The following is a 24,459-nucleotide window of genomic DNA, read 5'->3' on the forward strand; positions in this document are numbered from 1 at the left end:
GATAGATAGATAGATAGATAGATAGATAGATAGATAGATAGATAGATAGATATAGATGATAGATAGAAAGAAAATAGCTAGATACATATTATTGGAAATCACCATTAAACACTTGAAAACAGCACATATGAGCAATAGCAAAATAAAACTGCTTTGTCGAAATCTTAGAAATAAACCAACCCTGAAATATGAAGGAATAGAAAACAAGTTATCCCATCAACATATTTATTCTACAAAGCCAGAAACATCATTTCTTAAGCATTTAAGCTACTTTAAATCATTTTAAAGTTGTTATTTTATTTATTCACAATGTTTACCCACAGATATAATTGGGTCATGCTGAGTTTGGGATGATATTCAAGCACATAGTTAATGATAACCCAGCAAAACCTGTAGTTATGGAAGCAATCTTTGGAACAATGACTCCAACAGGAGTGGGATTGATAATCCACTTCAAACCGTGGGTATCCAGGGACTAACATGAGAAGGGTTGGTCAATCCTAGAATTAAGTCTAGACTCCTGTAGTGGCCTTGAGGCTATTATTTATATTCACCATGGCTTTTCATCTGTAAGTTAAGATTGAAAATATCTTCTTCAGTTTCTTGTCTTCCATGATAATGCTTCAAAATTTAACTTAGAAGCATTAACATTCTACATGGCTCTGACTCTCAGTCTCCAAAGTATAAGTAACTAGATTCAGTCCCAGGGGTCAGCACAGACAGAGCCACTTCAAAGAGTCCCGGAAGAGGCTTCGCAGATACCTCCTGTTCAGGAGGGTTGGACTTTGACATCAATGGCACTCATGTTGTGGCACGTACTGCCAGCTGTTGGTCAATGTACTACCTGTGGAGTATATTCAGTGCAATGCCTGGGCCTTAGAAAGTGTGACAACAGCATTATCTATTGAAAAGAGCCCTTTTGAAAAATATCTTAGGCATTTGACTTAGACATCCCATGATTTCAAAGCAAGCTTCAGCACTTTACTTTTCTGTTCTCTGTCACATCAGAATAGCACAACTTTCCTTATGGGATTTTTTTCAATGATTTAATGAGGTAAATTGTGCAAAGAGCCTAGGGTGGTGCCTGACATTTAGCAGAGTTCCCAAAATAATAGTTATTTCTGTCATTGGTATTGTTTTGTTTGCCTTTTAACACAAGTGGGGAAGGTGAGGGAAGAAGAAGAAGCGTAAAAGGTTTAAACGTCTTTTCCACTGTTACACAATGGAAAGACGTGGAGAGACTCCAGACTCGCGTTCATAACGGAGAAGAATCCACAATTTGGAGAAAAATGCATTTTAAAACTTAGAATTTGGGGGTCAGAGCTGCTTAGGGCAATTTTATAATTAACTGAAGGTAGCTTTATTGTAAGCCAAGGGATCTCAACAGCATTTCCTATTTGATCTGGACATCTATGCTTCACTGCTTACACTTCACAACAAATCTTCAAATGGCAAAATTCACTGAAGTAATTACAATTTTTAATTGGAGGGAAAAGTATACAATTCACAAAATGTATTTAATTAGCCCTCAGACCACTCACTGATCCAATATATAATTTCCAAAACAGTTGTGCAAGTCTCTAACATGAAATTTGCTGAAAAGGGAACCACATTTTTAAAACAAAGCAGCTATTACTATCTTTTAGGGTAAATGTTTCTTAATTGAATGACAATCTTACTTCTTAGCATTTAACCCTATTCCCTTTAAATATCTCACTTCTTTCTTAAATGCTTTCAAACTTGTTTTTTATTAATTATACAAATCATTTGTATTAAAAGGCAATATAATTGTTTCAAGAAATAGCTTCACAGACTATCTGCATATTTAATCAACTGCCTCTAAATTTTTAATCATTTGAGTCCAGGTTCTTGTCTTGAAGCTTAACTTGATAACAAACCTACCCACTGGTAGAACTAATTGGTACAGAATCAGTTAATAATTTATAAGTAAAAGAAAAAAAAGAGTGTATGTTAAGAAGCTGTAAGACCACCAGCCAGATATTCCTGAGAAGTAACAGCAAAAACACTTGCTTCTACAAATCCATGGCGCACTGGTGACATCCACTGGCTGTTCCTTAGCATTATTCTGATTCTTTGGATTTTTAGTTAAAGACTTGTGAAAAAGAATCAGTAGGTTTTACATATTTGTTCCTTTCCTTAATGTTAACTTTAGTTGGATTAACCTATATGCCTATTACACTTAATCCATCGTGTGTCTAACATTTTAAACCTTGAAATTCAATAATACATGAGAATCACTTCGTGTATCCAGAGTTAGAGTGACTTCAATGAGTCTTGCTACAATTGTGGGTTTGAAAGAACACAAACCAAAATATAGTGAGAACAGAAAGCATCGTCATTGGTTACATGATCAGTGGAAATTAACACTGTCATTTTACACTAACAGGAATTTGGCAAATTGCCTTACTACTATAACTGTAAAAACAGTGAAGCATTTGGAAAGGACTGGTACTGGGCAGTAATAGTCAGGTGGACTAAGATCGTGTTTCTCAAAGCTTAATAAGTATTATAACCATCTGGAATGTCTATTACAAATGCAGAATTCTGGGTCCCTTTACAGACCTACACCAGAATCTTTGAGAGAAGTTTTTGATTCATTTGGCAACAAGGGGAAGAGCTTCAACTTTATCAGAGGGACAAACGATTCAGAAAGAATGCCTTTTGTATGAAATTTTATATTCTTAAAACTTCATCATCAAATCAATTAAAACTTATTTACAAAAGGAAAAATCATTTCTCCAAATCTTTCAGACAGTGCATTTAAGATAGAGATAATTTATGATTCCTTATAAATAAAAATCAGATGCCCAGAAAAAGTGACATCAAATAGATAGAGAATAACTAGTATTAAATGCTCATAGACAATACATAATTTATTCTCATTATACATATTGATGCATTAGCAGTACTGTGTTATTTGCAGGTGGCAAAATTACAGATGTTTTGGCTTTTTGTGGGTTTTTTTTTTCTTTACTAGTGCTGCCTAATTGTTCTACAATGAAGATGTGTTACTTACATGATTTTTTTAAAGTTTAAATAAACATAACCTATAAGTTCTGAGGAAATTGTGCTTGTGCAGAGAGCACTCAAGGATGCATTCAGCATTCTTGCTAATATTTAACCAGTCATCATCGTCACCATCATTATCATATCATAATGATCATCTCTCTAAATCCCACCACTAAGCTTTCGATCAACCAGAAGCTCCATGGATAATTTGAGTTACTGTACAAAGTTTGGGTATTTGCTTGGAACTACAATGTAATAGCCTTAAGTTAATAATTGTGACGTAGAGTGAAAGACAATTTTGAAAAGCACCAAGACGGTAAGAGACACAAGGGCAAGAAAACACAAAGGCTAAGCTATTTTCTATGAGAAACCAAGAAAAACCTATTACAAGGATGGGTTATAAAATGGTAAGAGTAGGAGAGACAGCATCCAGCACTTAGGGAAAAACCTATTTTTTTTTTTCTGGAGGGGCTGAAAATTAACCAGGTAGATAGCAATTTTAGGTAAGTTATTTCCTTTTACTGTAGTAAAATGTTACTCTATTTCACTTAATAGCAACACGAAAGTAATGTTCTTTCAGGAAATATACTCAAACAACCTTCAGACTCCCAGGGCCCTGTGTAGGATTCATGTATGTCTAGAATAATGCCACTGGAAGAAGACTGGGGAGTTTGAAGCTGAAGCCACTTTGTGATCTTTACCAGTCCTTCAGGATGAAAAGCTGGGAGCTAGCCTAGCCTCAGAAGATAAAAACAGGTCCGTTTTATTGAAAATTCTCTAGTTCCTTTGAGTTACAAAGACCACAGCCTAGGGAGAGAGCCTAAATTTAGACTTCTCTTGTTTCCTTAAGGAAAAGGCAGGAATCTGCCAAGGTGTGTGTTCATTGTCCATTGAGAACTAATGGGAAATAACGAACCCGCATGTTTTGACAGAGGAGTAACATGCTCAGATGGAAATACTAGATTAGATGGAAAAGATAATAATTCAAATGTGTATTGTATTAGAAAAGAATGCCAGCTTACATTAAGAAATGGCAAACATAGTCAAATTTTGGAAAGCGAAGAGTGTAAGATGACTAAATAATATTCCCTTGCCTTTTTTCTCTAGAATGAAAAGGAAATTGTTTGTATTCCTGATTATAAAAAGTATTCCCAATCATAAAATGTTACAGAGAAAAAAAGATAAAGCAAATTACAGTCACCCCAACACCTCACTGATTTTATGTCATAGGGAGAGCAGAGTCAACTACTTTTATCATTTTTGTGAACATCCTCCTAGCATACGTGTACACATACAGACATACTTGTTCTGAAAAACTGTATAAATTTTTCCATATCAGTGTGTACAGATACATGATGATCCATCTGGTTATGACCAATCCCTATTGATAATTATTTGTTATTTATAATTTTTCACTATTATAAATGATGTTGTCTATCCTTGCCCGTTCCCAAACCATTATGCACAAAACTTCAAAGTAATGTTGCCCCATTATAAATCTCAATTTATCTTTTCTGTTTGATTGTGTATAAGTCATCACTGGCTTTCCATGGCCCTTGGGATAAAACCCAAACTCCTTTTCTTGTCCTAACAGGGGTCTGTGTGGTTTGAATGTTACTAGTATCTTCACTATCATCTGTATCACCCACTTCTTACCCACCATCCCCAATCATCCTGGTCTCCCAGGTGTTACATTTTGCCTTAGGGACTTTTGCACACACTCTTTCCACTGCGAAAAGCTCTTTGCCCTCATGGCTCTCACATGGTTAGAACCTTTTAACTGTGTCTCCACGTAAATGGAAGTCTTTTCTGGGCCTCTTGTTTAATATACATTGCCCATTCTATTCTGTCTGTTAGTACTTCCTTACAAGTCACTTGAAACTATTTTTAAATTTGTTTTTATGGGGTTTTTTTTCTGTATCATTTACCAAGATATAAAGTCAGTTATCATGTCTTGCATGTACCTGAGTTTTTCCCAGTCAAACACTTACTGGGCATTAAGAAAATATCTACTGCATGAACAAACAAGTAAATAAATTGAGAAATATGTAATGATACATTACCTAATGAATTTTCTCCTTAGAACAAATTTCTAGAAATAGATTTTAGGACTGGGTGCAGTGGCTCACGCCTGTAATCCCAGCACTTTGGGAGGCCAAGGCAGGCGGATCACGATGTCAGGAGTTTGAGACCAGCCTGGCCAACATGGTGAAACCCCATCTCCACTAAAAATACAAAAATTAACCGAGTGTGGTGGTGGGACACCTATAATCCCAGCTATGTGGGAGGCTGAGGCAGGAGAATTGCTTGAACCTGGGAGGCGGAGGTTACAGTGACCAAGGCCACACCACTGCACTCCAGCCTGGGAAGAGAAAGACTCCATCTCAAAAAAAAAAAAAAAAACCTTTCTGGCAAAAGGAGAATTTACCTTATCTCTTTGCTATTAATATTGCCTAACTGTTCTCCCTGAAATATGTAACACTTGAAATTTTCTCCAATGACATGGTGGGAATGTTTCATTTTCCCCCCACACCCCTGACAATACTTAGTAACAATGTATTAGGCCAAAATAACTGATTTAAATTTTAGTTGTTGGATATTGATGAGGGTGAACATCTTTTTTATATATTTACTGGTGATATTTACTTCTTTTGAAATTGCCAGTTCATTTCTTTGCCTTCTTTCTACTGGAATGCCTGTTTTGCTTACTGATATGTAAGGCATTTGCATAACAAAAATATTAACCTTATTTATTGTTAATGTTATAAATACTTTATCCATATTTTTATTTTGTCATTAAGCCTTATTTATTGTGGTATTCTCTTTTGTATGTATATATTATGATATGGTATGTCTGTGTCCCAGTCCAAATTTCATCTTGAATTGTAACTCCCATAATTCCCATGTGTCATAGGAGGGACCGGGGAGTAGGTAACTGATAGTGATCTGAATAAGTCTCATGAGATATGATGGTTTTATAAAGGGGAGTTCCCCCGCACACGCTCCCTTGCCTGCCACCATGTAAGATGTCCCTTTGCTCTTCCTTCATCTTCTGCCATGATTGTGAGGCCTCCCCAGCCATACGGAACCATGAGTCCATTAAACCTCTTTCCTTATAAATTACCCAGTCTTACTATGTCTTTATTAGCAGTGTGAGAACATACTAGTACAATATTTTAATTTTGTATTAATTTTGTATGTTTCAATACCTTGTTTCTAGCTGTAATATCATGATTAAATACAACCACATTTTAAAAAATATATGCATCCATTATTTTTCTAGTTCTTTATGACTTCATATACCATGTATTATTTTTGACCTATCTGAAATTTATTATGGCATAGAGTGAAGTAGAGTTAACAAATGCTAGTTGTCCCAACAAAACTTAAAAATCAACTATTTCTTTATTGATTTTAAATTCCATGTAAATTCCTGATTCTTTTACTGGTTTCTCTTTTTTTTTTTTTTCCATTTGAAAGAGATGAATTTGCTCAATGACACTTGAGTGCAACAGTGTTCACCGTTATAGAAATTCAAGGCATGGTCCCAGACAATGAGGGCTGTGACTTGATATTTCACTTTGGTGATTAGCACCATTTGATCCTTTTGCTGAAAAAAAAAAAAAAAAAAAAAAAATTGATGTCAAATGAGTCTTCGGCCATCAGGTCACCCTTAGTGTTCTAGGCAGTCTACTTCTGAGTACAAGTTCTGCCACACAAGCCCTTGTCTCAGCTCTAAAATATAAAATGCTTGATCTTGTATTCTGGGCATCCTCCAACCATCCACTCAACAACAGAGCTGTGTGTAAGAGGGGCACAGGTTTCTGATCCTCATGGAAAGCTCCTAACAACCATCTGTTTCTTAATTTCCGCTGAACTAGACTACTCTCTCTTTTGGTTGAGCCACTTCCATTTCTTACAGTGTGGCAATACACTTTCTCCTGTTTGGATAATCTACCTTTCAATATCCATAATCCTAAATAATAAGATTTTACCATATCTTTGGAGATTAGTAGGAGACAAATGTGGATGGGGAGCTCAGATATTTATAATCACGAGGTTGGTCTATGCTTCCTGAAGTCAGGGTAGAAGGATGAGATTTCTTCTTCTCTGGAGAGTCCTCAGCTCTTGTAAGTACAAACAAGAAAATTCATTAGGTAATGTATCATTACATATTTCTCAATTTATTTACTTGTTTGTACTTACAAGACTTACAAGAAAAACAAGTCCTGTTAGCTCAATTAAACAATTAAACATGTCAATGTCTTTATTTAAAAGCTGTTTTAATCACTCTTATTTTACAATATATTTTAATATGTGTTGTAGTAACACCCATGATTTTCTAAATGTTCTTGGATATACTTGTATGTTTATTCTTGTAGACAAAGTTAGAATCATTGCATTAAGGGAATAAATATACTAGGCATTATCAACAAGGGTTGTATTGAATTTATCGGTTTGGTGAGTATTGAGACTCCAGTTACCTTTAAAAGCAGAGGGGAAGACACTGTGCCACTGGTCCAGGAAAACAATGGAAAATTCTTAGGTGTTGTCTACTGAATTCAATGTGAGAGTTATCTTTAAATGAGTTTTAGTTCAATATAGATTTTCAATAAAGGAAAATAAAGTAAGAGGGTACAGTAGTTTCTATTATCTGTGAGGGATAAGTTCCAAGATCCCTAGCGGGTCCCTGAAACTGTGATGGTACCAAACCTTACACATACTATGATTTTTCTTATATATACATACCTATGATAAAATTTAATATAAAAATTAGGCACAATAAGAGATTAATAATAATTAATAAAATGGAACAATTGTATGCTATAATAAAATAGATAAATATGATGTCTCCAAATATTTTATTGTACTATATTCACCCTTCTTCTTGTGGTGATATAAGATAATAAAATGCTTACATAATGAAGTGAGATGAAGGATGTAGGCATTGTGGTGTAAATAAAGAATTCCACAAATCAGCAACTCCTAAGTTTTAAACTGCACACTCTTCTGAGTAGCATGATGAAATCTCACACTGTCCCACTCCCTCACACCCCATACACAAATCATCCCTTTGTTCAGCATCTCCACACTGTACATGCATTACCCACTCATTAGTCACCAAGTAGCTGTCTCAGTTATCAGATCAATGGTCGTGATATCCCAGTGTTCGTTGTGTTCAAGTAACCTTATTTTATGTAATAATGGCCCCAAAGTGCAAGAGTTATGATGAAATATTTTTAGACTGCAGTTGGCCATGGAAAACTGAAACCATGAAAATGAAAACCATGAATGAGAGGGAACTCTTACTGTATATTTGAATTCTAATTTTAATCTTATAATGTCTGAAATCGTATCTATGTATATATATGTTTTCCACTGTTACAAAAGTGAAAAACTTTTTCACTATTACAAATCTGTGCAGGAAGTGATCAACATCACTTTACCCTCAGATTTTAACCTTCCTTCTTTTTTTTTTTGAAATTACATTATATTTCTTCCTGTTTTGTTAAGCTTCCAATTTACATTTCCAAAGGACTGGTGTCACTTCCTCATATATTGATTTCTTTGACAAATCTCTGTTAAGCACTTACTACCAATCTTAGGCACCTGACTAAATTCTGAGGCTGTAACTATGAACAAGATACTTCTTCCTTGCCAGGAGTTTACGCTTAGTAGGAAAAACAAAAATTAACCACGAATTTCATACAATGTGATGATGAGTATTACAATGGAAAAGCTGAAAGAAGCTACAGTATGGCAACTTAACCTAGCCTATAGTCAAGGGAATTGTCCCGAAGGCAGTGGTGTATTACATGAGCTTTTGAAAAGGAAAAGAGTTCATAGAACTGGAGACAAGGTAAAGGGATATGTTGGAGATAAAGGGAATGGTATGTGCCAATGCAGGGAAGAATGAACTTTATCCAAAGGCAATGGGAAGTCATTGAAGCTTTTAGGTAAGTACTATGATCAAATAAGTGGAGAGATCACTTTGTCTTAGAGTGGAGGTGGGAGGGTAGGTGTGGAGAAAGACCAGGGTATGAAAGACCATTCAAGAGTCTTCTGTAGTAGTGGAGCAAAGAAAGTGGCCCAGATTTGTGTAATGGCAATAGAGGTGGAGGGCAGCACAAAAATATAACAATGTATATAAACAGCACTCAGGATTATTTGGATGTGGAAGATGATAGTCTCTTGACACTTTTCAGGGTTCATTTGGGGAAACTGGTCATTCTCTGCTTACTGAAGCTCTGGAGGTCAGTTTTAAAGGGAAGACGGAGATCCATGGAAATGTAGAGTTTGATGTAACCATAAGATGTACAAATAGAGATGTTGGAATATGCCTGAGTACATGGATCTAGAGTTCAGGAAGGAGGCACAGATTTAAAAGTCACTTAGTATGTGAAGTCATGAGAATAAAGGAAAGAATCTACAGGGATGGAGAAAAAATTAAAAATAGGAATTGAGTGTAGGACCTAGCTAAGTATTGCAACATTTAAAGGGAGCAAAGAGGAAGATGAGTGTGGAAAAGACACCAAGAACAGGTACCCAGAAGGACAAGAAAAATATAAGCACTCTTTTGACATGGAAATCAAGGGAATAAAGTAGTTCAAGGAGGGAGCGGTCAAAGCACCAAAGTTGTTGAAAAGGCAACTAAGAAAAGCCTGAAGTTATCTGTTTCAGTGAGGTTGAGGAGACATCAATGATTTTGAGTAATAGGAAGTAAAGAAGGGGTGATGTGCAAGAAGGTAGATTATGAATGAGAAAAGCAGAGAGTGAGTTAGAGTGTTTGCTAAGGCAATGAAGAGTTGTTTTTTAAAAAATGATTATTATAAAAAGTACAACTTACATGTTAGCTGACGGCAGCTTGCCTTTTGGTTTCGGTAAAACCAAAGTATGTCCACTTGGAAGGCCAATGATGTCCAATTCAAAGTTTCTGACAGTTGGTCCTGTAGTTTGGATTTCCTACTTCTGCTAAACCTGTATTTGCCTGTATTCCACCTTTACATGCCACCTAAATTTTGGTGTGGACTATGGCCCTTTCTTTCCCTGAACTTTCTACAACACCACTCCTCCAGGTCAGTTGTATGTGCAAGAGTTTTCTTTCAGGATTGGAGGATGAAGGGTGGCTAAATTGCAGAACCACATAGCAAACATCATTAATACTGTGTACTCAATATCTATGTTCTTAAGAATCTTTTTGCCATATGGTCTCTTTACTTTCTCAATGACCATCTTTCTCTTCAGGTTCCTGCCTCCCACCATCTCATTAGGCCCCTTGATTATTCTCCAACCGCCTCACTTCTTCACTTCTGTGCCCTAATTCTTAATGTCCTGTACAAAATAAAGTTCTCTGTATTTAACTATTTCCTTCAGCATAGATCCTTAAAGCCTCACTTTCCTATAGAAAAAGGTTCTGAATGAAGACTTTTTTTTCTCTAAGAATTTCAATGACATCTGTTAAAATTATTGGGTTTTTTTTACCACCATAAATATCAATCATCCTAGTTTCTCTGGCTCTAAACCTACAAATTATATTTTACTCTTCTCTTTGTTCCCTCTTATCCCTCTCGACCAATTGTTTATGACATCAGTGATGATTCACCCTCCATAAAATCCCTCTTTCATGCCCATCGCTTTAGAACAGGCTCTCCTGATTATTGGCAAGACTATTACAACCGCTCTTTGCTGCGCCACCCTCCTTTTATTCCTTTCTTCATCTTTAATCATCTTATCCACAGTTGCTCTTATAACTCCAGACATTATCAGCCTGCTTCTACCCTCTAGATGAAGAATAAATTCACTCATTTGTTTGAAAAACAATTTTTGAGAACTTATAATGTGCAGGGTAGAGATTAAAAGGTGAACAAAGTTCATTCCAGGTAGAAATTTAATGGAGTAAAGCATTGAGGTACCTGGCTATGCTTTTCCTTAACTAAAATAGAAACCGCTTTGCCTAGCTTTGAAGTTCCCCTAACGCGCAGTTGCTTGCTTTTCTAGTCCTTTTTGCCACAACTTTCCTCTCTGTTATGATGCACCATATACTTCAGTCACAACGAAGCTATCATTTGCAGAAAAACTCTTAAATTCAGTATGTGTCCTTTCCATGCTGCCTGGCATTGCCCCTCTCCCTTTGATGAGACCATATACTCCTTTCTCCAAGGCTTTGTAAATTGAACTCCTACAGGCCTTCCGGGAACCCACTTTATTCCTCCCATCTTTCAGCAAGTGTAAGTAATGTCTCTCTCCCATTGTATTTATAGTATAGCACTTACCCAGCCTACCCTCTAGGATAGATACTTGCATATCTATACTGTATTATTCAATTTTGCATGTCTAAAAGGGCCTTCTACATAATAGGTACTCAATACATCCTAAAGTGAACTTAACAAGCATACAAGACAAGAACATTCAGCTTCTAATCAGATTGCTAACAACAAAAGAGCTTCCGACGGGGGCAGGGTATACTGAGTGTATCATCAGCCAGAAGGACACATTCATTTAGCAAGTCTATTAATTTCTCAGAGATGCACCAATCACCTAGGAAAAGCTTTTTTCATATTCCTCGACCCAGCCGTGCACCATCCCATGCCCTGTACTGTCCAGGCATGAACTCTAAAGCAGGTTTTTAAGCTTCTGTATTTCCCATCCTATCAATCACTGTAATTTGGGGGAAGGGGACAGGATGAATGTGAGAATCACAAATCACACTTAATCTTTTTAACCAGCAGGTGTAAAAATCATGGTGATCTGTACAGATGGGCACAATATTGTTTTACACACAGTCCCTACTGATGGACTGGGTAGCACCCTATTGTAGAACACATGGTTACTTCCATAAAAGCATCCTTACAGAAAGAACTGAAATAAGGGCAGAGGTAAATATGTAATGTACAACATATTGTTCCTGGCAGGAAGAACAAGAGGTAGCAATGAAATAGCACTCAGTGGAAAGAGCAATGTCCCTCGGAGGTAGAGCACCTAAATGTATGATCGCTAATGTAATAGACATATATACCAGTGAAGATCTAGGCCAGTGATTTGACTGGCAAGACAACTTACTAAGTGGTGGTTATGATGGTGGTAGTAGTGATCCCGTATAGAGATGAAGAAATTAGTTTGACCAAGGCTACATAGCTGGTATATAATGACTTGGAATTTGAATCTACAAGGTATAATATCAGAGCTAAAATCTTAACTCAAGTTGCTAAAATTTTATGTATTGTGTAGTGTTGAATTAGTCACACTTACAAAGTATATTAACATGGCAAAGAACTAATTACATGATATCCCAATCGCAGGCAAGTATTTATGCTGGTTAAATTCAATTGGGCAGATCTCTGCAATGAACTCTTAGCTGAATATAGTTATGTGATCAGCCAAGATGTCTATGCAAATCTGTATCGTGGCCTGAGGAGTGGGAGGTTAGCAACGTTACAAGCAGTGCCCCAGTTATGAGCACTGCGGCTCATATCACCACACATTCCTATGAATGTCACAGACAGTAAGCGTGGGAGCCAGGACTGGGCTGCTGTGATGCATCCCACAAGAAATAGGCATGGAGGTTTTGTTGAGTGAATTTTCAATGTTACAATAACCTTGTAACAACAAGGTCCTTGAAACAAGTACCCTGAATCTCAAACAAACTACTTTATGCCCCACAGGTATTGTAACACCAGGAATCACCCACTCTGTTGTCTAAAGAACTCAAGATGGAAAACTGGAGGTCTTATATAGGTAAAATCAACATACCCAGGGACACAGCAGGTCACAATATGGCAGCATTTCTACCTTCTAAGAAGGAGGTCCATAGGCTTCACCTGGCTGCTGAATGGATACAAGGCACCATGAAGCTTAAAAGTGGCTGGCAATATAGAGAGCATTTTAGACGGTGAAGCCAGCTTGAAACACCAAGCTGTAACTATTACCCCCAACAACCTTTCCTCCTCGGAGAAGTTATGATCCAGGAAATAATGCGACATCACCGCCAGAATACAACTACCACGTGTAGAGTTGTCATGATCAGTGTTCAAAAACCAGAGACCATATGGGGCTCTGATTAACTGATGTCACCCACTGTAAAACAGCTAAAACAAAAACGTCCATCTAGTCTCCTCAAATCAGTCAGGGCTTACACTGTTATCCACATGAAACAAGCAATTGTTGTGAATTGAAGCACTACTAATAATTTTTATCCTGTAAAAACAATATTTACTAGATAGTCTGCTGTGCTAGCTTCTTTCTGGGAGAGTGAAGTATATTACCTCCGATGTGAACAGAAATGGAAGAAAAAAGAGACCATTTGTCCTCATCCCTATCCCAAATGGTGCAAGATAACAGAACATGGCTAAATCAAAATGGAAAGTAATCCAAAGGTAATTCACATTTTACTAGGGAATGCACTTTAATAGTGTGTAGTAACTGTGAATGTGTCTGAAATTCTCAGATTTCGTGTCATACTAGATTTACACACAGACACATAAATACACACACACACACACACACACACCCCCGAAGACCCATTTTCAGAAGGAAACAAGGAAACAAGAAAATGATTTCCCTTTGTCAACCTTTCCTCAATAATGCTTCTTCACTCATACTTTAAGATCAAATTAAGCAATTACATATAAAATCTGAGCTCCTCAATAATACATTTAGATTATGAAGTTAGAGACACAAATAACAAAGATAAGCACAAACTGGCCAACTTACAAGAGTTTGGTATTCAAAATAGTACATTTTCTGATACGGTCTGTTTAAACTGGGTACAACTGAGAAAATGTATTCCAATTCAAAACACAGGTCTTTCTAAAAATCAGAATTAAATCAGAAATCCTCAGGGCCATTCTGAGAGGCCAAAAGAGGCAAGTGTGTTCACTCATGCTGTTCTTCTTAGAAGAGAAGTCCTAGGTGCCTTCCAAGCCTTTGCGGAAACCAGACCAGTATTTTATAATATCACATTAACATTCTAAGTTTCAGTGTTTTAGCAATTAGGCTTGCATTAGCTAAAAGTAAGTTAAATCTTTAAAAATTTAATAAATAATTCTTTTTCAGTTATTATTTTGTTAACATTTCACGAATGCTTTCATATTTTTTGTCACCAAAAATTATGCAGGCTTCATTTAAAACTAATGTATGCATTTATGAATATTGCTTTAAAAAATCTTTCTTGCAATGTTGTCATAAAGGTCAGTTAGAGGAAATGGCCAATAGTTTGTATAATTTTAACGTTTATTTGATGTTTTGTTCCTTTAGGAACAAGTAAAATCCTTCCCACAAAAAAATGGGAACAAAAGAATCATAAAATCATTTTTATAAAGAATCATTTAATCATTTTTAGATTAAAACTATTCCCAGATGGTCTCAACGAAGTGATAGGGAAGGTTAGTATTTCAAGTTTTCAAAATCTTTGGCTCCCTTCTTGATATTGCCTGGTAAGAAACTGAAAAGGGGGAAGGCAAAGAGACAAAAACAAAGATTTCCCTATTAGTATCCCTACAGATTGTGAATCTTTGATTTCACCTATAGATTTGGTTAATGATCTATTAGTGAAAAGATCCAAAAAGTGTTCTGAAAGTTGCAAGTGTGAAATGTTAAAGTAACAATGTCACATTGTCACAGATTATATACCATGAGAAGGTGTGTGCAAATTACATACATCTCTTCTACATTTTAATTACTTCTTTAAAAACAAGTAGTACTAGCCAATCATTAAATGAATGGAAGAAAATACAATGAACAATATGCCACTAATGGGTACAATACCAGTATAAATTTTATAATGAACTATTGAATAATATTTTTAAATTACCTGGAAAAAAATCAACATATTTCAAAATGGTTTAAAGCTACTGTCTCAAAATATGATTTCATTTTGAGAAGATCATAAACCCAGAAAATATATAGTTCAAAATAGTTTTTAATTTCATTAATAGGTTGTGGATAGTTTCTTTTAATTGATAAGTTATTATCATATTTCTTAACATTAAAAAATAGTATAATTGAAATTTAGTGCACAAATAATTATTTCTGACCCTCAATTTATTTCATATTTTGTGTTTGAGAATTCTGATGTTGCTATATAGTAAATAAGGGAGATAGATGTTTTAATATGCATATTTGAAGAAAATATTATAGTAATGTAAAAATCACACAAGAACACACCAAGTCAATTTTTTTCTAAGGTTTAATTTTAACTAATGAATTTTAAATGATGAATGTAAAGTCAATCCAAGTCTTTGCTTATTTGCAATGCACAAACTATTTTTTTTTTTTGTAACTTGCAGGTAAAATACATTCTTTTCACATGGTAACGTTTTTAACCTTATTTATGGTCTTTTATTATTTTTCTTGAGTCCTTTTCCTTCAATAGTTTAATAAGTCACTTCTGGTTTGGCTAGAGAGCAATCCTAGCACAATAATGTTTCAACTTGCAAGGAAGAACGCCCTTATTGAGTTGATAGAACTCCACCAGTTGTATTAGATCTGTAAATCTTGTGTGGCCATCATCCAGTGTGTGGAACATTTCACCGTCATCTTCTACCTGCAGAAGGAAAAGCAACAAATAAGTAAAGAGGGTACATTACACAGAAGGGCAATCATATTCGATTGCAAACTATCTCCACATGCCAAAATTGCCAAGTTTTTCAAACTAAAAGACAGTGAAAAGAATGTTATGGCTTATCTACTTGTTTTTTGTAACATCACTTGCATTTAAAAGAAATATCAGCTGATCCCTGGATAAGCATTGCTACTATACTTCATCTAGTTCTAATTCTCCCAACATTCTGTTAGTAAAGACAGTATGACTATTTTGAATCAATGCAAGAAATCTACAATATTCCGAGTAAAAGTAAATGAAGATTTTAATGCTCCCACTTAGAGAAATTAATTTGCTTTTCTAAATGTTATCTACTTAGCCACAAAAATGAATATTTACATAATTTCATTAGTAGATTTATTCTGAAGCAATCACATACTATGCTAATGGAATGTCATTTTGTCAGTTGTCTTTTTTTTAAATCAGGGAAGTCTTCTGGTACTAAACAATTCATATTTGCTAGTACATTGATCACAAAATAAAAGAAGTAGAGAGGATACTTTATATAGCCCTTGGATAATTCCAAAAAGAGGCAATTCAAAAGGATGCACTAGTAATTTAGCAATATTATGGAATACCTTTCCAAAAAGACTGAATCTTCATTCCACACCATTCAGTTCCAATATACTACACACATTACATACATATATGCACACCCACACAGACACACAGCAGCAGAGGCAACAGAAATCCCAAAGCAAGTTGTGTGCCACAGAGAAGCCCAATCACAGAACTTTTAAAAATGTGTTCAGAGTGCTTTCAGTCTTCACCAGTTCCATAGAATCTCTGTTTCTAGCCAAAGGCATTAAAAACAAAACAAAAAATTTTGAGAAAAGAGAGGGGAAAGGGCTTTCAAGTAATGTTTTCTAAAGAGCCGTTAGTAGAATTCGGGAGAAAGAAGCTTTAGTGCCCTTTTAACAATAGGTGGCATGGGGTCTATACAATATTGCTAAATCATATTTCATAGAAAAGGGAAAATTTAATTTTTACAATTCCCATATTTCTTATATTAATTCAGGCTCATAAAATCATTTCTGCCAAAGTTAACTATAATCAAAGCACAAGCTCCCAAATTATATTTAATAAAAAGACCAAAAGAGAACCAAAGTTTCCAAAAGCTTATGCATTAAGATCAAAAGCTTATGCATTAAGATCATTTCTAATATACGAATGTGAAATCACAAATTACTTACTGGTATAATTTGAAAGTGCTTTATTTTTTGTCCATGACTCATTGACAGTACGAAAGTTTTGGGGTTACTCTGACTATCCCGTACCAAGAAAACTCTAAAGAGAGAGAAGGAATTTCAATGTTTCTACATTTACTCATGGATTTCATAGAACTATAGTGTTAACAAATTCAAGAAGGGTATGCATAAATGTAGCTGGGGACTCCTTTACTATGTATTCAATGGGTGGGATTATCCAACTTGGCAATCAATATGGTATAACATAATCTGTGCTATAAAGCTGACATTGGTGCTAATGTAATTTTAATAGGCTAAATACACAACCCATTTGTCAGATTGTTTGATCACAATAAACAATACACTGTTATGTCTGCATCAACAATTGGTGCTACATTCTCTTTGCACTGGGAAACTGGGTATTCACATGTAACTATTTTGCCTAAAGATTAAGGCATTTGCATATTGTTATTTTACCTTCTGGGTCATGTTAAGCTTTGAAAGAAGGTAAGAATTTAGAATGAATTTTTTTTTTCTTTTGAAACAGGGTCTCACTCTGTCACCCAGGCTGGAGTGCTCTCGGCTCACTGCAATCTCCGCCTCCTGGGTTCAAGCAATTCTCCCACCTCAGCCTCCCAGGTAGCTGGGACTACAGGCACATGCCACCATGCCCAGCTAGTTTTTGCATTTTTAGCAGAGACGGGGTTTCACCATATTGGCCGGGCTGGTTTCAAACTCCAGACCTCAAGTGATCCACCTGCCTCAGCCTCCCAGAGTGCTGGGATTACAGGCATGAGCCACCACGCCTGGCCTGAAATTTTATCTTATTATAACCCCCTCTTCTATACTGGATACCCTTTCTTTTGATTCTGGTTTTAACTGTTACATACACAAGAGCAAGAAAGAAATGAATATATCGTTTTAAAAAAGTCTTGAAATTATTTATCAAATGTTTAAGCAAAATACTTTAAGTAAACAAACAAACAAAAAAAAAACATCCGATCAACACATACTTTAACCTTGAAGAATGCAGCAGAAAAGCCTCTATAATGTCAGGCTAGAAAAACAAGACATGGCCTCTAATGGCCTAAGAGAAAAATGCTGCCAGAAGTAGATTCTTACTTACTGGCAGTGCAATGCAAAACCAGTTTTGTATTAATTGTTGGTAAACACACTGTGTAAATGATCCCCACTGGTGAATCCAATACGACTCTCACTGTGCCTGGGCCAAGAGGCAGCCAAATTTAAAGCATCACAGATGTCTGACGAGGTTATCCATTTCATTTGCACTGTGTGAGATTCCGACATTACATCACTGGGAAATGGGACAAAGGGGCGTTTCACTGGGAAATCAAGCTGTAATTCTCTTCCCAGTCTCAAGCAGATCACCACTACCACCTAGTGGATCACTTGGCACCATCACACCTCTCCAAAAGAATACCAAAAATATTAAAAATAAAATATTATCATTTTTATACGATCATTTCATTCACTTTATAAATACTTGGCTCAGAAATAAAGAAAATTATAATCCTTCAAAACATTTTAATAATTCTTTGTGACTCATTTATTTTCTTGGTTTCATCAGATTGTAATTCTACTGATTGTTCAAATTTATATCCAAAAAGACTGCACTCCATGCAAAGAAACACATTAAAATATCTTATTTACAGTCTTGGGAAATGCTGTACTTGCTATTAATAATCTTCCATGTGAAGAAGCATTTTTATCCAAATTTCAGTATTAAATCACCTCGAAACCTTGTCATTATCTGAAGTCAACTTTTGAAGATAAAAGATCCCATTACCACTTGTTTAAATTGATAGTGATTTCATTTATCATCTAAACCACAATACAACCTCCCTCATTTGTACTGCATTTGGAAAAGGAATTCAGCCAGTATTATAGAAAATATCTGAAACATCGAGTAATTTGAGAAAAATAAAATTCTTCACATTATAAACCTTTCATAATATATTTTACATTTCTCTTTTGAATTCCATGGTACCCCACTAAAAGACAACATGAGAAACAGTTGAAAGGTACTCTTTTCACAGGTTTATATTACTTTAAGATGTTAAAATTTAGAGAAAGGACAATAGGGATGTAAACAGAAAAAAAATAAGTGTTCAAAACCCATACGAAACAGTTTTTTACTTAATACACATTGCATCATGCCTAAAAAAATACAACAGGTGACATAACGTCACAATATAAACCATACTTTGAAATCATATGTTCAAATAAAAATATTGACACTTAAAAACAAGTTCATTTTCCCCCCATCAATTGATATCTGAGATGCTAGAATCAGCACATAATGGGTAACATCAGTGATCACTGGTTAAGAACAAGATATTCTATTCTGTTGTTTATTCATTTATATAAAAATACCAGGTACACACTATGTACCAGGTATAATAAAGATACTGTTAGAATACAATGACAACCTCATTTACAGAACAATGTCACTTCTGTTTTATGATAAGCCCAAATCAAGAACTCTTTGTGGCTGTGGAATAAATAATTACTGCTTATAGGAGAAATCCAAATCACAAGTACTCAAAATTAAAAATACCAAACGTACCCATCCACAAGTCCTTGCTGAATAATCAATCGCTGAGCCTCATCTCTAGAAATTTTGTGGTGAAACCATGGCTGGGACCGGTGGATAGCTAAAGAAATAAGATGGATGAATGCAAAGCTTTGTTTGAGATGACTGCAATCTCATTACATGTCCTTTCCACGTCTATCCGTCTACTTAGTGGCAATGACTATGAACAGACATACCCATGTTTGTGGCAGAGCTCTGTGAAGAGGCAGTGGGGCTACCATGAGTGCCCAGGCGTAAACATCCTTTTTTCTGAGCAAGGAAGGGGGAAACAGATCTCAAGTTTTTTGGTGAAACAAACTGAAATCATAAATATTTTGAAGAACGTGAAGCTACTTGTACCCTCCAAGCGAGTCCCTCTTCAACTGCAACTGAAAGGGCTTCAGTGGGATTTTCTATAACTCTGCTTTTCTGGCCTGAGAAGTCCATTGCTACCAGGGAATTCTCTGATATACTTCTCTGGAAAAAAGAAACACATTTGAATCATGAAAATATTATTTGAAAGTTATCTTTCAAAGAAATAGAAAGTGCTTGTCAATTTCAGTGTTTTTCTCTCAGTGTTTTTCTGGCAGTACATTTCCATTCTGGAAGGCGGTGCCCAAAGTGGCTAGCAGAAAATTTAAAGTGAAAATACATATTCCTGATATAAATGATGAATTGATGGGTGCTGACGAGTTGATGGGTGCAGCACACCGACATGGCACATGTATACATATGTAACCTGCACGTTATGCACATGTACCCTAGAACTTAAAGTATAATAAAAAAAATAAAATAAAATAAAAAAAAAAGAAAATACATATTCAAGATACAATGGCACTATAAAATATTTTTGTTAAATAAGCTAAATGGTAATTTGTTAAGGTAACTGAAGAGTTGAATAAACAGATTAAAAGCTTTTAAAGTATGTATTTCTTCTAAAACAAACTTATCTTTTCATATTCTCTAGTAAAAAGGGAAAACTTCCATTTAGAAAGGAATAGCTCTTCCTATGGTTAAAAAGATACATTGTTTCTGAATTGATCTCTCCATTAAGCTTTGAGATCCATCAGTCATCAATTAAATGTCAAATCCATCTACTTATTAAGCAACTAGTTTTTAAGATTCAAGATACACAAAAGTTATAACTCAGATTGATATACATCTCTTGAGAAATAATACTAATATTTTTAATGAGTTTTATTATGGAGCAAACTAGAATATGTATTTTAAAAGTTTATCACATCAACTTTCATCTTACTTAGAAAATAAAATTTAGAGAAAGAATAATCCCGATAATTTCATAATCTTAATATTTCCATGATTTAACATATGAACACATTTTCATCTTGTGAGAATACACTTGGCCACATGCAGGCTGCAAAAATAGCCTGAATATAAACTCATAGAAGGCAACTTCAAAGAACTTAGTTTAAACAAGTGATGAAGTCATTGTCTTCGCTAATTACTTCTTGTATTTATATTCTTTGAGTTGAAAGTAAAATATGCAAAACCTGGATCTTATTTTTCTTGTTTGTTTGTTTGGGGCTCTACTTTACAACCATCTTTTAACAAGTATGCCATCCCACAACAAGTCACGAATCCTAAGAAAGACCATTGTCAAAATCCCTAGTCAAGAATCCCACTCGGTGCATACAATATCAAGAAGGAATTAAAATTCTCCAAAAGAAAAAAATTTAAAAACACCCATGGAAAATAACAGTTATTTTCTACTAATTAATAGAACAGCAAAACCCAAAGTGGAGTTATAATAGTAAACTACTAGCCAGACTGCATCTGGGGCCCCCTGGCTTAAAAACATTTTATCTCTCTTTATGTGGATTCCGCTATACCTGGCTTGGTTACATAGACTATAGTCAAATGTGGGCTTCAAACAAAACCTTATCCACAAAAAACGTTAGGACTCCTTTATCACTGCATCACATATTCCACTTTATTAGCATTCGTAATTTTCTCTTCAAACTATGCTGTAGTGGCCTACAATCTTATTATGGTTCATCTGTATTTCTAGAGATCTGGCATGCAATCTTTCATTTGTTACAGGAGCCTTTCTAACTGACAGCTGCTCTTTCCACACAGATGCTGTCTCTGTAATCTCTATTTGCTGTCACACCTTAGTTCGCCCTTCTCACCCCGTGAGCTTCTGTGCAGGTCTGCAGACCAGTTGGATGTACTTGTGCTTTGCTGACATTAATGAAAAGCATCCACCTGCCCAAACTGCAGAGTAAGTTTCCTCAATCATAACAGCGTTATCCTTATAATATCTCTCCCTTTACATGCCAAGGTAGGTTCTGTAATCTCAACTCCCTGGCAACATAAAAATACCATTATATTAAGAAAAAAATAAACATAATCAGTTGTCCTATTTTTCTCCCTCTAGTATAGCAGGCCAGGAAATAAAACAAGATCCTGTGTTCCCTATTTACTTGACATACATAAGACGACGACACTACAAATAAGGAACGTTTTCATTTGCTACATTAACTAGATTAAGGGAAAACACAGGACTACAGCAAACGTTTTCTACTGAATGGCAGGTAGTGGATGAAAAATTAATAGTTTATCATTGGTGGACGAAGAAATGGGAGTAAAGCGGAGTCTGACAAACTCAAAAGGTCATTTTCAGCTCAGTTTCTTTCACATAGAAAAGCAATGTTGATAACATTCAGAGTTGGTTATATTTCTCCAACACTTGTCCCCTTTTCCAGCTCTTCCTTCTTAGGAGATGAACAGGGCAGGCCCTAAAAATGGGGTCCATGATTTTAATGGCATGACTTTCTTTTTAAGAAAAAAAAATAGGTCTGGGTATACCCTGGATTATCCAGCCCACACTTTGAGATCACATCTACTCATTCTTAGTGAGGCTGCACATAAAATGGTTTTTCAGGCTGTCTGGCTAGGTGACAACGAGTATCATCCCATTTGAAGGATTTAGATAAACTTACAGTGCCACCATTAGCAAGAAGGCACAAAATTTCTTCAGATATTATTCTCTCATTTGCTTTATACAAAGCTACAGACATCAGAAATGCAATGGTTTCTAGCTTATACAACCATCACCCTCATTTTACACTGCAGTACACCAGTGACTTGACCAAAGTCACACAGGCAGCTTATAGTAAAAGCAGTAACAGATGTGTCTGGCGTAGGGTTCTTTTATGTTCCATAGAGTGGGAAATACAGTGAAGAAATTGCAGTTTAGAATGTTTATCTGGGGGCGGAGCAAGATGGCCGAATAGGAACAGCTCCAGTCTCCATCTCCCAGTGCCAGCGACACAGAAGACCCGTGATTTCTGCATTTTCAACTGAGGTACTGGGGTCATCTCACTCGGGAGTGCCAGACAATCCGTGCGGGTCAGCTGCTGCAGCCTGACCAGCGAGAGCTGAAGCAGGGCGAGGCATGCCTCACCTGGGAAGCGCGAGGGGGAAGGGAGTCCCTTTTCCTAGACAGGGGAACTGAGACACACAACACCTGGAAAATCGGGTAACTCCCACCCCAATGCTGCGCTATAACACCGGCACACCGGAGAATATATCCCACACCTGGCCGGGAGGGTCCCACGCCCACGGAGCCTCCCTCCTTGCTAACACAGCAGTCTGCGGCAATCTAACCGCAAGGCAGCAGCCAGGCTGGGGGAGGGGCGCCCGCCATCGCTGAGGCTTAAGTAGGTAAATAAAGCCGCTGGGAAGCTCGAACTGGGTGGAGCTCACAGCAGCTCAAGGAAACCTGCCTGTCTCTGTAGACTGCGCCTCTGGGGACAGGGCTCAGCTAAAGGAGCAGAAGCCTGTGCAAACACGAACGACTCTGTCTGACAGCTTTGAAGAGAGCAGTGGATCTCCCAAAACGGAGGTTGAGATCTGAGAAGGGGCAGTCTGCCTGCTCAAGTGGGTCCCTAACCCCTGAGTAGCCTAACTGGGAGACATCCCCCACTAGGGGCAGTCTGACACCCCACACCTCACAGGGTGGAGTACACCCCTGAGAGGAAGCTTCCAAAGCAAGAATCAGACAGGTGCACTCGCTGTTCAGCAATATTGTCTTCTGCAACCTCTGCTGCTGATACCCAGGCAAACAGGGTCTGGAGTGGACCTCAAGCAATCTCCAACAGACCTATAGCTGAGGGTTCTGACTGTCAGAAGGAAAACTATCAAACAGGAAGGTCACCTATACCAAAACCCCATCAGTACGTCACCATCATCAAAGACCAGAGACAGATAAAATCACAAAGATGGGGAAAAAGCAGGGCAGAAAAGCTGGAAATTCAAAAAATAAGAGCGCATCTCCTCCTACAAAGGAGCACAGCCCATCACCAGCAACGGATCAAAGCTGGTCAGAGAATGATTTTGATGAGATGAGAGAAGAAGGCTTCAGTCCATCAAACCTCTCAAAGCTAAAGGAGGAATTACGTACCCAGCGCAAAGAAACTAAAAATCTTGAAAAAAGAGTGGAAGAATTGACAGCTAGACTAATTAATGCAGAGAAGGTCATAAACGAAATGACAGAGATGAAAACCATGACACGAGAAATACGTGACAAATGCACAAGCTTCAGTAACCGACTCGATCAACTGGAAGAAAGAGTATCAGTGATGGAGGATCAAATGAATGAAATGAAGCGAGAAGAGAAACCAAAAGAAAAAAGAAGAAAAAGAAATGAACAAAGCCTGCAAGAAGTATGGGATTATGTCAAAAGACCAAATCTACGTCTGATTGGGGTGCCTGAAAGTGAGGGGGAAAATGGAACCAAATTGGAAAACACTCTACAGGATATCATCCAGGAGAACTTCCCCAACCTAGCAGGGCAGGCCAACATTCAAATTCAGGAAATACAGAGAACGCCACAAAGATACTCCTCCAGAAGAGCAACTCCAAGACACATAATTGCCAGATTCACCAAAGTTGAAATGAAGGAAAAAATCTTAAGGGCAGCCAGAGAGAAAGGTCGGGTTACCCACAAAGGGAAGCCCATCAGACTGACAGCAGATCTCTCGGCAGAAACTCTACAAGCCAGAAGAGAGTGGGGGCCAATATTCAAC

General features: G+C 36.6%; 1 protein-coding gene across 2 annotated transcripts in view; it reads right to left on the reverse strand.

The window, feature by feature from the left end:
• Positions 1–15,207: 15,207 nt before the first annotated feature.
• GRB14 (growth factor receptor bound protein 14) overlaps positions 15,208–24,459 on the reverse strand; it is a 136,868-nt gene continuing 127,616 nt past the window's right edge. For both annotated transcript variants that reach the window (XM_023217504.2, XM_023217505.2), the window contains 5 exons: positions 19,769–19,885; positions 19,606–19,678; positions 19,403–19,490; positions 16,822–16,915; positions 15,208–15,571 (listed from right to left, as the gene is read on the reverse strand). In XM_023217504.2, the coding sequence (XP_023073272.1) occupies positions 15,425–15,571; positions 16,822–16,915; positions 19,403–19,490; positions 19,606–19,678; positions 19,769–19,885 (519 nt within the window). In that variant the 3' untranslated portion in view covers positions 15,208–15,424. The remainder of the gene's footprint in view (positions 15,572–16,821; positions 16,916–19,402; positions 19,491–19,605; positions 19,679–19,768; positions 19,886–24,459) is intronic.

Source organism: Piliocolobus tephrosceles, chromosome 11, assembly GCF_002776525.5.
Source record: "Piliocolobus tephrosceles isolate RC106 chromosome 11, ASM277652v3, whole genome shotgun sequence".
NCBI classification, from domain to species: domain Eukaryota; kingdom Metazoa; phylum Chordata; class Mammalia; order Primates; family Cercopithecidae; genus Piliocolobus; species Piliocolobus tephrosceles.